The 13954-nt window shown below is 37.7% G+C and overlaps 1 protein-coding gene across 1 annotated transcript; it reads left to right on the top strand.

Annotated features, from left to right (window-relative positions):
- The first annotated feature begins 2186 nt into the window (after positions 1-2186).
- On the top strand, positions 2187-4003 carry LOC126597592 (ethylene-responsive transcription factor ESR1-like). Its single transcript, XM_050264388.1, has one exon. It carries the CDS (start codon positions 2427-2429, stop codon positions 3723-3725), a length of 1299 nt encoding a protein of 432 aa, XP_050120345.1. The 5' UTR covers positions 2187-2426; the 3' UTR covers positions 3726-4003.
- Positions 4004-13954: the final 9951 nt, after the last annotated feature.

The raw sequence follows: 13954 nt of genomic DNA, 5'->3' as shown, positions 1-13954 counted from the left end.
GTTATATCCATTTCCGGAAATGTGGTTTCGTTTGGTTCTTTGCTTTCCTTCGTGTTACTAGTGTTCCAGGTTTTTTAAGTGGAAATTAAAATAAAAAAGTTGAGGTTGAAAAGCAACCTTTAATTTACGGCAATATCATAAATATACAATCTACATCAATCATATTCTTACTTTCCCTTTTTATTTTTCTGTCACATAAGATCAAAGATAAATATCAAATGTTAATTTGATGACTGACGTAATAATATCAGATTTTTTTTAACCGATATGTTTTTTTTTGTTATAAATGATATTTGTTAGACCCGTTTTAAAAAGAAATTAATTAAAATAAAATTTCAAGATTTATAATTAGTCCATTAATGGGATCCACACAATAAAATAATTAAAAATTATTTAACATTACCTTTTCTCATATGTCAATACACATAAGATTGATATATCGGTTAAAACTTGCTCCTACTTTCAAATTTGATTACATGACTTTCTAATTAAGATTTAACATCTCCGTTGGAGATGGTAAGTATTTAGAAATAAAAAATCATTAGTTCTACTCTACTTTTATTCTTTGCTCTTGGAATTGCCGAAGATATTTACTCTCCCATCTGTTACGAGATATTTTTTAGTGTCACCGGTATACTGTGTAATATATCACGTGTTATTATACAAATTGTGGGATATCTGTGTTAAAATGTATTAACTTAAAAAATAAAATTTCCCACCACTTTTATAAAAACACGTGATGTACTATTCGTGTTTCGGTCACAATTAAAAATTTATCCACCTGTTACTCTCAGCTATCACAAGAAATGTCCACACGTAACAAGAATATGTAATGAAAATATATTTTTTTTATTATTTATCATGCGGGTAAAACTCCTTAACAAAAAAAAATTAAAATTATTTCTTGAAAAGTTATAAAATGAAATGAGAAATATTGAAGCATGGTGTTTGAACTTTGGTTCAACTGGAACATCACTTATGAATTAAATATTCGTGAATGTTATTTCTTAATGTGTTATAATATGAAACAATGCTCATATTAAATAATAGGGAACTTTAACGAAAAACTCATGGTACTGTTCACTTTAATGAAAAACCATATTTTTACACTAAAAAGTCAATCATGGTACTATTCACTTTACCCTTTATTTTGTCCCTATCAAAACTCAAAGTTTTCAAACTATTTTCATTAATTTTGCTTAAATAATATGATAAATAAGAGACAAATGTTGCAGGGGAGTAACCAAAAAGGATTACTGCTCTACATTTTTATAGAGCAAAGTTCCAATTCAGTCAAGGTTTAGGAACCAATACTTCAATTTTCTCTAATAAAAATGATGTTTTAGAAATTTTATAGTAGTGTATGTGAATTTGCATCTCGTATGCACAAATCAAGCTGTTTGAATTTGATTTTAAAACGTATTGTTATTGAAATAATATGAGTTAACAATTGTGACACTTTTATACGTTATAAAAAAAATTCATTAAATTCATATATTACAGTCAAGAATTAAACTAGGGTTTAGGGTACTCTAATCCAAATGTAATTTTTCTTTAGGAAAACTAGTTTCATATCTTCTATGTTAGTGGCAATTTGTCTAAGCAAACTGTAGGGGTTGGTTCTCTTACGCCGACTTTCATCCATCCAACAACTTCTGGGTCGAAAATATGAACAAACAGAAGAAATGACCACGACCTCTGCGTCAGAGACGGTTGGGTCAGTAGAACATCCTAGTCGTTAGAATTTGCCAGTAGAACATCCTAATCGTTAGAATTTAACTCTGAAAAATTCAAACCAACCCTGATGATTCTCCTTTTTCAAATTTTGTGTTGCATTTCCACCACCATATACATGCAAACAACTTTTAATGTATGAAGTATTTACAACACTACACATTATTCTCAGAATTTAAAGGATCGTTAAATTGAATAAATTGAAAAAGTTTAATGAACAAAAAAAAAAAAAAAAAAAACTATGTAAAAGATAAAAAAAAAAATATTGCTCGAGTACCACCATCTTATTATAAAGGGAGTTTTAACGAAAAGTCCACGGTACTGTTCACTTTAACGAAAAACCACATTTTTACACTAAAAAGTCAAACCTGCTACTATTCACTTTACCATTTATTTTGTTCTTATCATTAAAACTCAAAGTTTTCAAGCCTTTTTCATTAGTTTTCCTTATTATAAAACGTTAAATAGTACATCTAGTGATTTAGGCTCAAATACTCCATAAAAATTTGTGCATGCCTAGAATTGAATGAAAATTAAAAATCAGTCACTTTCCAGCTCCTTAATCGATCTCCGGCTATAAATACACCTCCCACAACTCTCTTCCTACTCATCATCATCATCATCATCATCATCATCAACAAACCCAACGCACATAATATCACAGATACCCTTTTATCTCTCGCACAACAAAAATGGAAGAAGCGATCAGAAGGATGGACGAATTCACTCACTCTTCTGAACCCGACCCGATCACTAAAGCGCAAAGGAAGTCAACGACCGCCGCCACCAATAAGCGCTCGCTGAGAGACACTGCTACAGCCGCTGCCTCGGGCGCAATGAGATACCGCGGCGTGCGACGCAGGCCGTGGGGTCGTTACGCGGCGGAGATCCGGGACCCGCTGTCCAAAGAGAGGCGTTGGCTGGGGACCTTTGACACGGCAGAGGAAGCCGCCTGCGCCTACGACTGCGCCGCTCGTGCCATGCGCGGCGTCAAGGCTCGGACCAACTTCGTCTATCCTCCTTCCCCGCCTACCGATGTCGTCGCCGATCACCCCTTCCCTCCTTTCAGCCACCACATGCACTCTCACCCGTCTGCTAAAACCCGTAATGGTTACGGCGGCGCTAACTACTCTCCTAGTTGGAATTCTGTACCGTTTTTGCAATACCCATCTCCTAATCAGAACGATGGCTACGGCGACGCTACTACTGCTGCTGCAACTTCTTTCAACATGCTTTTCCTCCGGAATTTCATAAATCCCTCACAAAATCCATCTCCCGTTTACAATAACCAGTATCCGTACAACATAAACGGCTCTTCTTCTATTTCTTGTTCTTCAGCTTCTTTGGTCAACCATCCCTCTTCTGGTCCACGCCATGAAGCCAACATCTCCGGAAGTACTAATTTCACTACTGGTTCTTCTTCTTCCATGGCTACTACTCCTACTTCTGCTACTAAAACTCTTCCCTTCATGGATATTACTTCACCTCCTCCCACAAAACCCACCTCCCACGACGATCAACACGACTACTCCTCCGACTTCTTCCCCACGGAGCCGTCCGATTCCGGGTTTCTAGAAGAGGTGATCCACCGCTTCTTCCCAAAACCCACCTCCAAGAAATTATCAAACGATGTTCCCAAATGGACTGACGACTACGCCCATCCTTCCAGTGCAGCTCAGACACCTTGCTTTGATGGGTCTTCGACGAGGTCCGTTGGAGGATACTCAAAAAACGATCACCGTCAGGTAAATGTTTGTTACAATTTCCAAGAGCTGCTGCCGCTGCCTCAGCCGCACAAGCTGGAAGGACGTAGTTTCAACGAATTAATGGATCATCATCATCAACAACAGCAAGTGTCACAGCCACAGGCAGTACCGTCTTACAACGATCACGTGCCGTTGGGCGGCGGCTCAGATCACTCCATGGGAGTGGATAACATGTTCCAGTACCCTGAGGTTATGGGTGAGTTTGCAGCCAGGGTCCAAAACTAATAATTCCTATATAGCTTCCTGCAAAATGTTCCCATATGATAAGGTAGCTTAAGATAGCTAGAAAACAGAAGGGTATGGATGTAACCAGTTTGCATGCATCTTTCTATTTTTCTTCCCAACTAAAATTAGGGTTTCTGTTTTTATTTTATTTTAAAGAAGGTTAGCGGAAACTGTTTCTGCTGCTTAGTTTTTAGTGAGGAACAGACACGAAGAGAGAAAAATATCTGAATTGTTATCGTATTTTGATTACGTTATGAATATAAATGATCGTATGCAAATTCTGGGTTTCTTTTTATATTTTATTTTATTTTATTTTAGTTTTGGAAATTTGTCTCGTTTTAATTTTGCTTTTGTTTTTTTGAACTGTGACACCAACTGTTCAGTTGGCCTTAGAGTGATATGGTTGACATTGGAAATCTGCGAACTTTTATAAGTCCATCATTGGACTTTTCGGCTGTATCTTCATTATTCTCTTATTGTTGATACCTTATATTCAATGAGCTCCATATCCAATATTCTTGAACTTAACAAGCGAAAATAAATTAATAAAAATTAAGAGTGAAAATTGGAGAAAATTAAGTACAAACAGTTTGTTCTTCACTCTGTTCCAAAGATTGAATCGTTTGAAAAAAAAAATGATAAGTGAAGCTGCATTTGCCTTGCTTAGCTAAATAGAACTCCCTTATAAGTTAGGGGCATAAATATGTTGAGTTCAAATAATCTGCATCTAAAATTCTATGTGGTCTTTGTGACTTATCTACTTAAGTGAAACGTGTTATTTTAACCCTATTTATCTTTAGTTTTTAAAAATTTATTCATGAGATAATTTGAAGAGTTGACATTGTTAAGTAAAATTTAAATGAATGATAAAATGTCAACAAATGAGATAGGACACAAAGATACCACGAGTTTTGAGGGCAGAATATTTAACCTAAAAAATGTTCCATAAGTTTGTTTAAGGACAAAGTTTTTCTTTCCTTGATTTCTCAGTAATCGGTATGCCAATGGCAAAAGAGTAGTAGTGCCTCTCCCGAGTCGTTTCCAGGCCAGCCACGGTGTTGGGAGAAATGACTTTCACATCTCATTTTCCTCTACATATCCTCTAGTGTATTTTCTCTTCCTCGCTAATTTTCGAAGTTCATCTACATCAAGTGATTTCTAAAACAATTTTCCCGAACCAAAAAAGAGAGAGAAAATCAATGCAAACACAGGCAAAATATATATTTAACTTTTTTCAAATTTGCTAGATTCCTTAGGTTTTGTGTCAAACCCTGGAAACGTGTATTTGGCAGCTCTCTGATGAAAATGAATCAAGTGATCGCATGAACATCAGGTGCCAGGTCGGATACCCTTTGAAAAAAAGGCCCCGACTAATTAGGGTTGAACCGACCACCACTAACCAAGTGTTCAGCACTTGCTGTGTTATTTAAGCACAGGAATAAGGTAGGAATGGTTCTCCAAGCCCCAGCAATTAATTTTGTATCAAGAGTTTATTGTCTGCATTAAATAAGGGGTATGATATCCTCACACCTCATTTTACTTCTCACACATCTTTTTAATTTTCAGCTGTCGGATTAGATGAATTGAAGAAGATCAATGGACATAAATTATCAAGAGGTGTGTGAGAAGTAAAATGGGATGTGTGGATAGCACATCCCTAAAATAATGCAAAGCTCTTTTTCTCTTGGCCTTTATTTCCCTTTTATAGAACTATAGTTACCGAACCCCTTCTCTACTGTTCTATTTATAGAATTAAAATGGGTAAATTATATTTTACCCTTTCAGGTTTGTGATTGATTTCAATTCCTCAGAACATCTTTAAAATATTTCAATTTCATACCTCAAATACTATTTTATTTCAATATAATACATCTATTACATTTTTCATCAATTGATCCGTCAAAAGCTGACGTGGCTGCCACATTTATGTCACGTGGCAACTTTTTTTTATATTTTTATGCATTAAATATATTATAATAATTTACCTTATGAAAAATAAAAAAATAAACATCTTCCTTCCTTCCCCAACCCTTTCCTATTCCCCTTCCCTGCAACCCAAACCCCCACCCCACCCCCCGCCACCTCCCCTGCAACCCCTCCCCCTCGGAACAAAAACGACATGAACAAAATCCAGAAATCCCAACACCCATCAAATCCCAGACAATCACAAACTTTAACAATTCAAAATTTTGCAGAATTCAAATCCTCGATAAGCTTCTGCCAAGGATTAAGTTCCTCTATACCTTCTGCCAATGGCCTCCCTCTACTCTAAGTCCTCAATCGATAAAATCTACCATTGAAAAAATACAGAGAAAAAAAAAAGGAATTACAAAATATAAAATCTACCTAGGGTTTATCCTCCGACGCCACAGCCGCCTCTGACTTTTGAAGCTAGCGGGGTCGTTGTTGAACAGAGAGGCGTAGTGGTCGGTGAAGGCGGAACTGAGCGGCCCAGGTGGGTAGTTTGTCAGAGGCAAGGTCGGCGAGGATGCCAAAGGCTTTGGCGACATCTTTGGCGACGGAGAGGTTGTTGAGTTCGAGCTGGTTGAGGCTTGAGAGGGAGGTGGGGGTGTGCTCGGGTGGGGAAGACCAACTGGATTTTGGCTTTTTTTTAAGGTAAATTATTATAACATGTTTAATGCATAAAATATTATTATTTGGCCTAATCGGATAAATGGTCCCCATGATCATAAGGTATTCGAATGATAGCCCCTATGGTAAAAAAATTCGGATTTAAACCCCTGTGGTCTAAATCTGTTAGGATTTATGCCCTTCTGTTAAATAATGCTGACGTGGCTGCCACATATATGCCACGTGGCTGCAAAATGTCTGCCACGTGGCAAAAATAATAAATTTTAATTTTTTTTTTAAAAAAAAACCTGAATTTTTTTAAAAAAAAAAAAACCCAGATCTGCAAGAAGAAGAAGAAGAAGGAAAAGGGAGAGGGAGGAGGGTCGCGTGGGGAGAGGGCTCCGGCGAGGGGGGAGCTGGTCTCCGGCGGGAAGAAGAAGAAGAAGAAGAAGGAAGAGGGAGAGGGAGGAGTCGCGCAGGGAGACCGGCGGGAAGAAGAAGAAGAAGGAAGAATGAGAGGGAGGAGGGTCGCGCGGGGAGAGGGCTCCGGCGGGAAGAAGAAGTCCGGAGGGGGGGGGAACGGGCGGAGGGCAGGGGTAGCTTCTGGGTTTTCCTTTCCTTTTTTTTTTTTTTGTAAAAATTCAGGTTTTTAAAAAAAAAATTAAAAATTATTATTTTTGCCACGTGGCAGACATTTGGCAGCCACGTGGCATATATGTGGCAGCCACATCAACATTATTTAACAGAAGGGCATAAATCCTAACAGACTTAGACCACATGGGTTTAAATCCTAACAGACTTAGAACACAGGGGTTTAAATCCTAACAGACTTAGACCACAGGGGTTTAAATCCGAATTTTTTTACCACAGGGGCTATCATCCGAATACCTTATGACCACGGGGACCATTTATCCGATTAGGCCTTATTATTTTTACCACGTAGCATAAATTTGGCAGCCACATGACACAAATATTGTAGTCACGTCAGCTTTTAACAAATCAATGGATGAAAAATGTAATGGATATATTATATTGAAATAAAATAGTACTTGAGGTATGAAATTGAAATGTTTTAAAGATGTTGTAAGGAATTGAAATCGACCCCAAACCTGAGGGGGTAAAGTGTGATTTACCCAACTAAAATTTACCTACTTAGTTACTCAGTGGTATTTCTCTTCGTTTAAAAATAAGAGGTCATACGTTCGAATCTTGTGAATGGCGAATTCAATACCAAATTAGGCTGCCCATTGTGTGGCTTAACCGAACTCTCCCTTCCCCTAGTGTAAAAATATATATATGATATTTTTGGGTCGACTTGACAATTTCATGCTCGACATGTTAATTTAACGTGAAAAAAAAGATTTCGAGAAGAGGTTTAACGAGAATTGTCACATCCTGACCCGGGCCCTCACCACATCCCGGGCTCAACTGCGTCGTAGCACGATTTTGTTCGCTTTGGGCTAATACCACGCCCTCACAATTTTGTTTCTGGGAACTCTGAGAACTTCCTAGTGGGTTACCCATCTTGGGAATGCTCTCACGCGAACTCACTTAACTTTGGAGTTCCAATGGATTTCATGCTCGACATGTTAATTTAACGTGAAAAAAAAGATTTCGAGAAGAGGTTTAACGAGAATTGTCACATCCTGGCCCGGGCCCTCACCACATCCCGGGCTCAACTCCACCATAGCACGATTTTGTTCGCTTTGGGCTACAGCCACGCCCTCACAATTTTGTTTCTGGGAACTCACATGAAAACTTCCTAGTGGGTTACCACTCCTGGGAATGCTCTCACGTGAACTCACTTAACTTTGGAGTTCCAATGGAATCCGAAGCCAGTGAGCTCCTAAAAGACCTCGTGCTAGGTAGAGATGAGAATATACATATAAGGCTTAGAAGATCCACTCCCCTGGACCAAATTGTCACATCCTAGCCAGGGCCCCCACCACATCCCGGGCTCAACTCCGCTGTAGCACGATATTGTCCACTTTGGGCCCCGACCACGCCCTCACGGTTTTGTTTCTGGGAACTCACATGAGAACTTTCCAGTGGGTCACCCATCCTGGGAATGCTCTCGCGCGAACTCGCTTAACTTCGGAGTTCCAATGGAATCCGAAGCCAGTGAGCTCCCAAAATGCCTCGTGCTAGGTAGAGATGAGAATTTACATATAAGGCTTAAATGATCCACTTCCCTGGACGATGTGGGATGTTACAAGAATCGTTCAAGCACCCACTAAAATAACTGGTTTATTAAGGTCTACCCATTGGTAACCTGTTTTAACCCGTTAAACTAAAGCCCTAGCTCTCTTAGTCTCTCTTTCAATTTATGTGGCATGTAGATGTGGTGTTAAATGAAATGATTGTGTATCGTTGAATTAAAAGGAAGTTATGAATTTAGATGTTAATGTTAGTTAAGTATAACTTTTTTTTTCATTCGATTGTTTATTGAAGTAATATATTGTCCTAAACGGGCAAAAGTAATACGGGTCGGGGTAGGTAAACTATTAATTTTAACATGTCGAGTTTAGTTTTAAAGTTTAAAGTCCGTTAAGATAACATGTTTGACATGACATGATCTGTTAAAATAACGAATTTAACACGAAAACGATATGAATACGGTACACATGACCTGTTTGATAGGTCTACGTTTGGGACAGCCATATCCGTTTTGTTTTTGTGAATAGGGAAATTTCATTAACAACAATAAATGGGATACATATATTGTTGCGAATATTGTTAATTATGTGGCTGTCACAAATATGCATCTATGGCCAATATGTAATATACTAATATTTTAGCTCCTTATTGCTGTGAACTTTGAGCCTGTAAACAGACACGCTAATTTCTCCTCCTAGTCTCTCTCTTGTCTCTCTCTATTTTATACTTTATTTCTAACATATATCTCATTTTCTTTTGAAAATTATATGTTTATGTCTCATTTTATGGATTTCGGAGCACGCATATATACTTAGAAGATGTTGTCTACAAGAATATTTTTTAATTTACGCAAGAATTCGAATTTGTGGCAACTTCTAATATTGAAAAGAAACAAACCACTAAAACTTATACTCATGTTTATGTCTCATTCATTTATATTTGTTGTGTTATGTGTGTGTTCCACATGCGCCTGTCAGGCCAATGGCCTGACGGTAAAGTAGAGCATGGAGCCAACCCCAATGGTTAACAATGCAAATAACGCAACTCTATGACACGTGGCACAATTCTTACCTTTTGATTCCAACTGTCACGATTTATTTCGAGATAAAAAATTATAAAAAGGGTAAAAATTTAGGACAAATCAGAATTTTTTGATACGTAGAAAAGAAAAAACTTCAACGATTCCCTTTTGTCTTCTATAAGTACCAAATCATATTCTTCACCCCACACACCAAAATCCATCCTTAGTTGTGGCAAAGCTACGAGTTTAATTCATCTCGTTGTTCGCTCTTTGAAAAAGTATTCAGATCTTAAAATGGACACCAAAAACAATATTCACCAAAAATAAAAGACGGTCACATAGCGCAATGATAGCAACCTATTATAAAATAATCTCATCCGTTAAATGATTATTAAATAATTAAATAGTATCTAAAAAAATTATCATTGTGAATGGCATAACTATTCACAGGGGGTGAAGAGTGATAGAAAAAGTCAAGGCATTTCACTATTAAGTGAACAGCAACTACCAAGTTTTTAAAAGATGCTAGACACTAATTAGATGGTAGGCTGGGGCCTAGCGCCTAGGCGGCTAGGATAGGTCCATCAGACTAGACGAATTTAAGTAAATATATAATATTTTGTATAAATAAGCGCCTATTTATACTTTAAAAATACATAATTGTATTTGACACACCCCGACCCGAAAAGTCCACTTAGACTCAGAATCGAGCTGTGCTGGCCGACACCTGGTAGGTAACTAAGCCATAAAATGTGATAGTGTGTAAAATGTGAATAAATTTGAATCTCAAAATGTCTAAATACCAGAGTGTGGTGTGAGCGGGAGCGAATCCATTTCACACGCGATGTCAGAGCATAAGCAAATTACAGTAGTGTGGGTAAGAATCATACCCTCAGAGGTGGCCACCAATACTAAGATTCGCCATAGATCCTCGTCGATACGAACTCAGTAGCTAAAACCTGGAGGGGCACAAAACAGAGAGTGTGAGTGAGCAATAAAACCAAGTTTCCCAGAACTATTACCTTTCCAGAAGTAATAACCCCTCACTGTAAAACTCATATCATTTTCCATAAGACAATACTCCATATATATATATATATCCAAACCATACTCAAGAATGGCCAAATCCACGGGTATGTCATGTCCATCAACTCAACAATGCATTAACAAGTAGGTCAAATGAACTTAATTAATAATATATATATATATATATATATATATATATATATATATATCAGCCGAAGTCACCTAATGTGACCTGTACGATTGTACTCATATCTCATCAATCATTGCTAGCACATAAGTCGGAGTCACCTCTAGTGACCTGTACGACTGTACTCATATCTTATCAATCATGCTAGCACATAAGTCGGAGTTACCTATAGTGACCTGAACGACTATCCATATCTCATCACATATGCTAGCTCATTATATATTTCTCATCATATATGCTAGCTCATCATATATCTCATCACATATGCTAGCTTATCATATTTCTCATCACATATCCTAGCTCATTATATTTCTCATCACATATGCTAGCTCATCATATATCTCATCACATATGCTAGCTCATCATATATATGATCACATGTGCTAGCTTATTATATATCTGATCACATATGCTAGCTCATTATATATCTTATCACATATGCTAGCTCATCATATATATGATCACATATGCTAGCTTATTATATATCTGATCACATATGCTAGCTCATTATATATCTTATCACATATGCTAGCTCATCATCTATCTCATCACATATGCTAGCTCATTATATTTCTCATCACATATGCTAGCTCATTATATATCCCATCACATATGCTAGCTCATCATATATCTCATCACATATGCTAGCTCATTATATTTCTCATCACATATGCTAGCTCATCATATATCCCATCACATATGCTAGCTCATTATATTTCTTATCACATATGCTAGCTCATTATATATCCCATCACATATGCTAGCTCATTATATTTTTCATCACATATGCTAGCTCATTATATATCCCATCACATATGCTAGCTCATTATATTTCTCATCACATATGCTAGCTCATTATATATCCCTGCACACGAGTCGGAACCACTTATAGTGGTCTGTAGTACGACAAGACTGGGTGTAAATAAGTACGCTCAAGTGCTACGATCACGTGAAGACTGTGCGAATAATCACGGGTTACCTACGAGTCGGAACCACCTATAGTGGTCTGTACAACAGGCATGTGCACCTACCTTGGATCAAAGGTGATCGTAAGGTGTGGGAGGTGAACATCACATGAAGGACTGTGCCCTGGCCACGGGCAGGAGCACTAACATTGGGGTGCAGGTTTATGAGCTCTAAATACATCTCATATGGTATATACAACTCATAGCCAACCCGTACGACAATGTTGGAGTTGCCTAAAACATAATATAGTCATGCCATCACTCGATCATTTCAACTAATACCATAAACTCACCTGAATTTACCTGGACGTCCTGCGTTCGCCCTTACACTTCAAAGCATTTACAATAATTATGTGCAGGTAATATACATATAGATAAACCATAATGCAAATCTAAAACTCAACCATATCATAGTATTTTTCCAATATATACATATATATATACAATGTGGCGTAAAATGCACAATCTATAACGCTTTACTCCCGAATTATTTATTTTCGAAAATAATTATGAGGGATAAGTCCAACTAAACACTAGTTTGATTAACTATCATTACTTACGTTTCCTTATTTCAAAATTTTAATTCTATCCACATAGATTTATGACCAACATCCAATCACTAAAAACATAAGGTTAAATCTCATATTTTCACCAATTTCCTTCACATTGCTCAATTCCTAAACAAGGCTTTTATTTCAATATTGTATGGATATTTTAACGTCTCGTTAGACTGCCTACGTACCCAAAACAAGGATCAAGCCATTCGTAGTTCACATTAGTACTTCAAAGCATTCACAGTAATTATATGAAATAATCAATTTATAACCGTTTGTGGAATTATCAATCGTATATATATATATATACACACACGATAGAAAGGAAAAGACCCACTTACTTGAGGTCCGCGCTACAACTCCCTAGTACGAATATCAAGACATCACGAACCATTGTCGCCTAGAACAATGATCAAATCTCGACTCAGAGTTTATAACAATAGAACACATAATTTACGTAAAACACATCCCTACGTAATTCGATCTGAAAGGTCCGCATCACGGATTTCTGATCCGTTACTTCCAAAGACTTACATTATGTTTCTAGAACAATGTCCTAAAGTTTCATTATGATCCAACGGTCAGATCTCCGCCAATTGCCTAAAACCAAGTGGCGGTTAACATTTATTTTATAAACTTACAAATTCAATTCGGAAAGATCCGTACTTCGGATTCCAGATCTGTAAGTTCCTAAAATCCTAAAATATTATGCATTATAACATATCAAAATTTAGTGACGATCCAACGGTCGGATCGTCGATTCATATTTTTACCAAATAACTTATCGTAATGAATCTAACTTCAAATAATCAAATTACAGAAAACGGACATCAATTATGAATTCAGGGCCTCTAATTGAACTTAGGAAGACACCTTCGGCCCACTGGTCACGCGCCACCGCACGCGCCACCGTGGGTGGAGGTTGGCCGCCCCGACTCGCCGGAAAATCCAACTATTTTCAAAAATTACCAAATTTCACAGAAAATGGAGATCTCAGTGAGTTGAACAACTTTCATACCTATGGCCAAGGCCAATTTGGCCGGGAAACACCTCAATTTCATGAAAATCCACTGGAAACCATATAAAGGATGTGCTTCAATTCTTCCTCCTCAACATTCCGCCACCCCTAAAACCTATTGGGCTTTGTTCAGGAGTTCAAGGGAAGTCTATTGGTAGTGATAATTGAATGAAATTGTTTCAGGTTTGGTGGATCTCGAGCAACCTTTCCCGCGACACCCATGGTGGTTTTTCCACCAAACCTCAACCAAATTCCTTCTAATTTTGGGTGGAAATGGAAGAGGGGAGGTTATGAAAGAGGTTACAGGTAATGGATGGGTGAATTTCGCCTGAAAATATGGTGGAAGTGGCCGGAATTTCACACTGGTTCGAAATCGGGTCTTGTCGCGGGTGTCCACCAAGGGAAGACAATGCTGGGAGTTTCTCTTTTATTGGTCCGATGCCTAATTGGCCCACCAACAACAACAAAAATCTGATTGGCTTCCATTCCCACATGGTGGGAGCTCAAATTAATTTAAAATTCTATAGTTTAGTAAAACGACTTCAAATGCCCGTAACTATACTGTTATGATCCGGACTCGCAACTGGTTTTCGCCTATGCATTCGTACCAACAAGCACTACACCAATACGCTAAAAGAATAAGTCTTACGTTTCTCTAGACGATGGTCAATGAAAGTCAAAGTCCTCGCCTCCAGGGCATTTTCGTCAATTCACGCTTTTAAAATTTATA

Source organism: Malus sylvestris, chromosome 13 (genome assembly GCF_916048215.2).
Source record: "Malus sylvestris chromosome 13, drMalSylv7.2, whole genome shotgun sequence".
NCBI lineage: Eukaryota > Viridiplantae > Streptophyta > Magnoliopsida > Rosales > Rosaceae > Malus > Malus sylvestris.
This window is presented reverse-complemented; position numbering and strand designations above follow the sequence as displayed.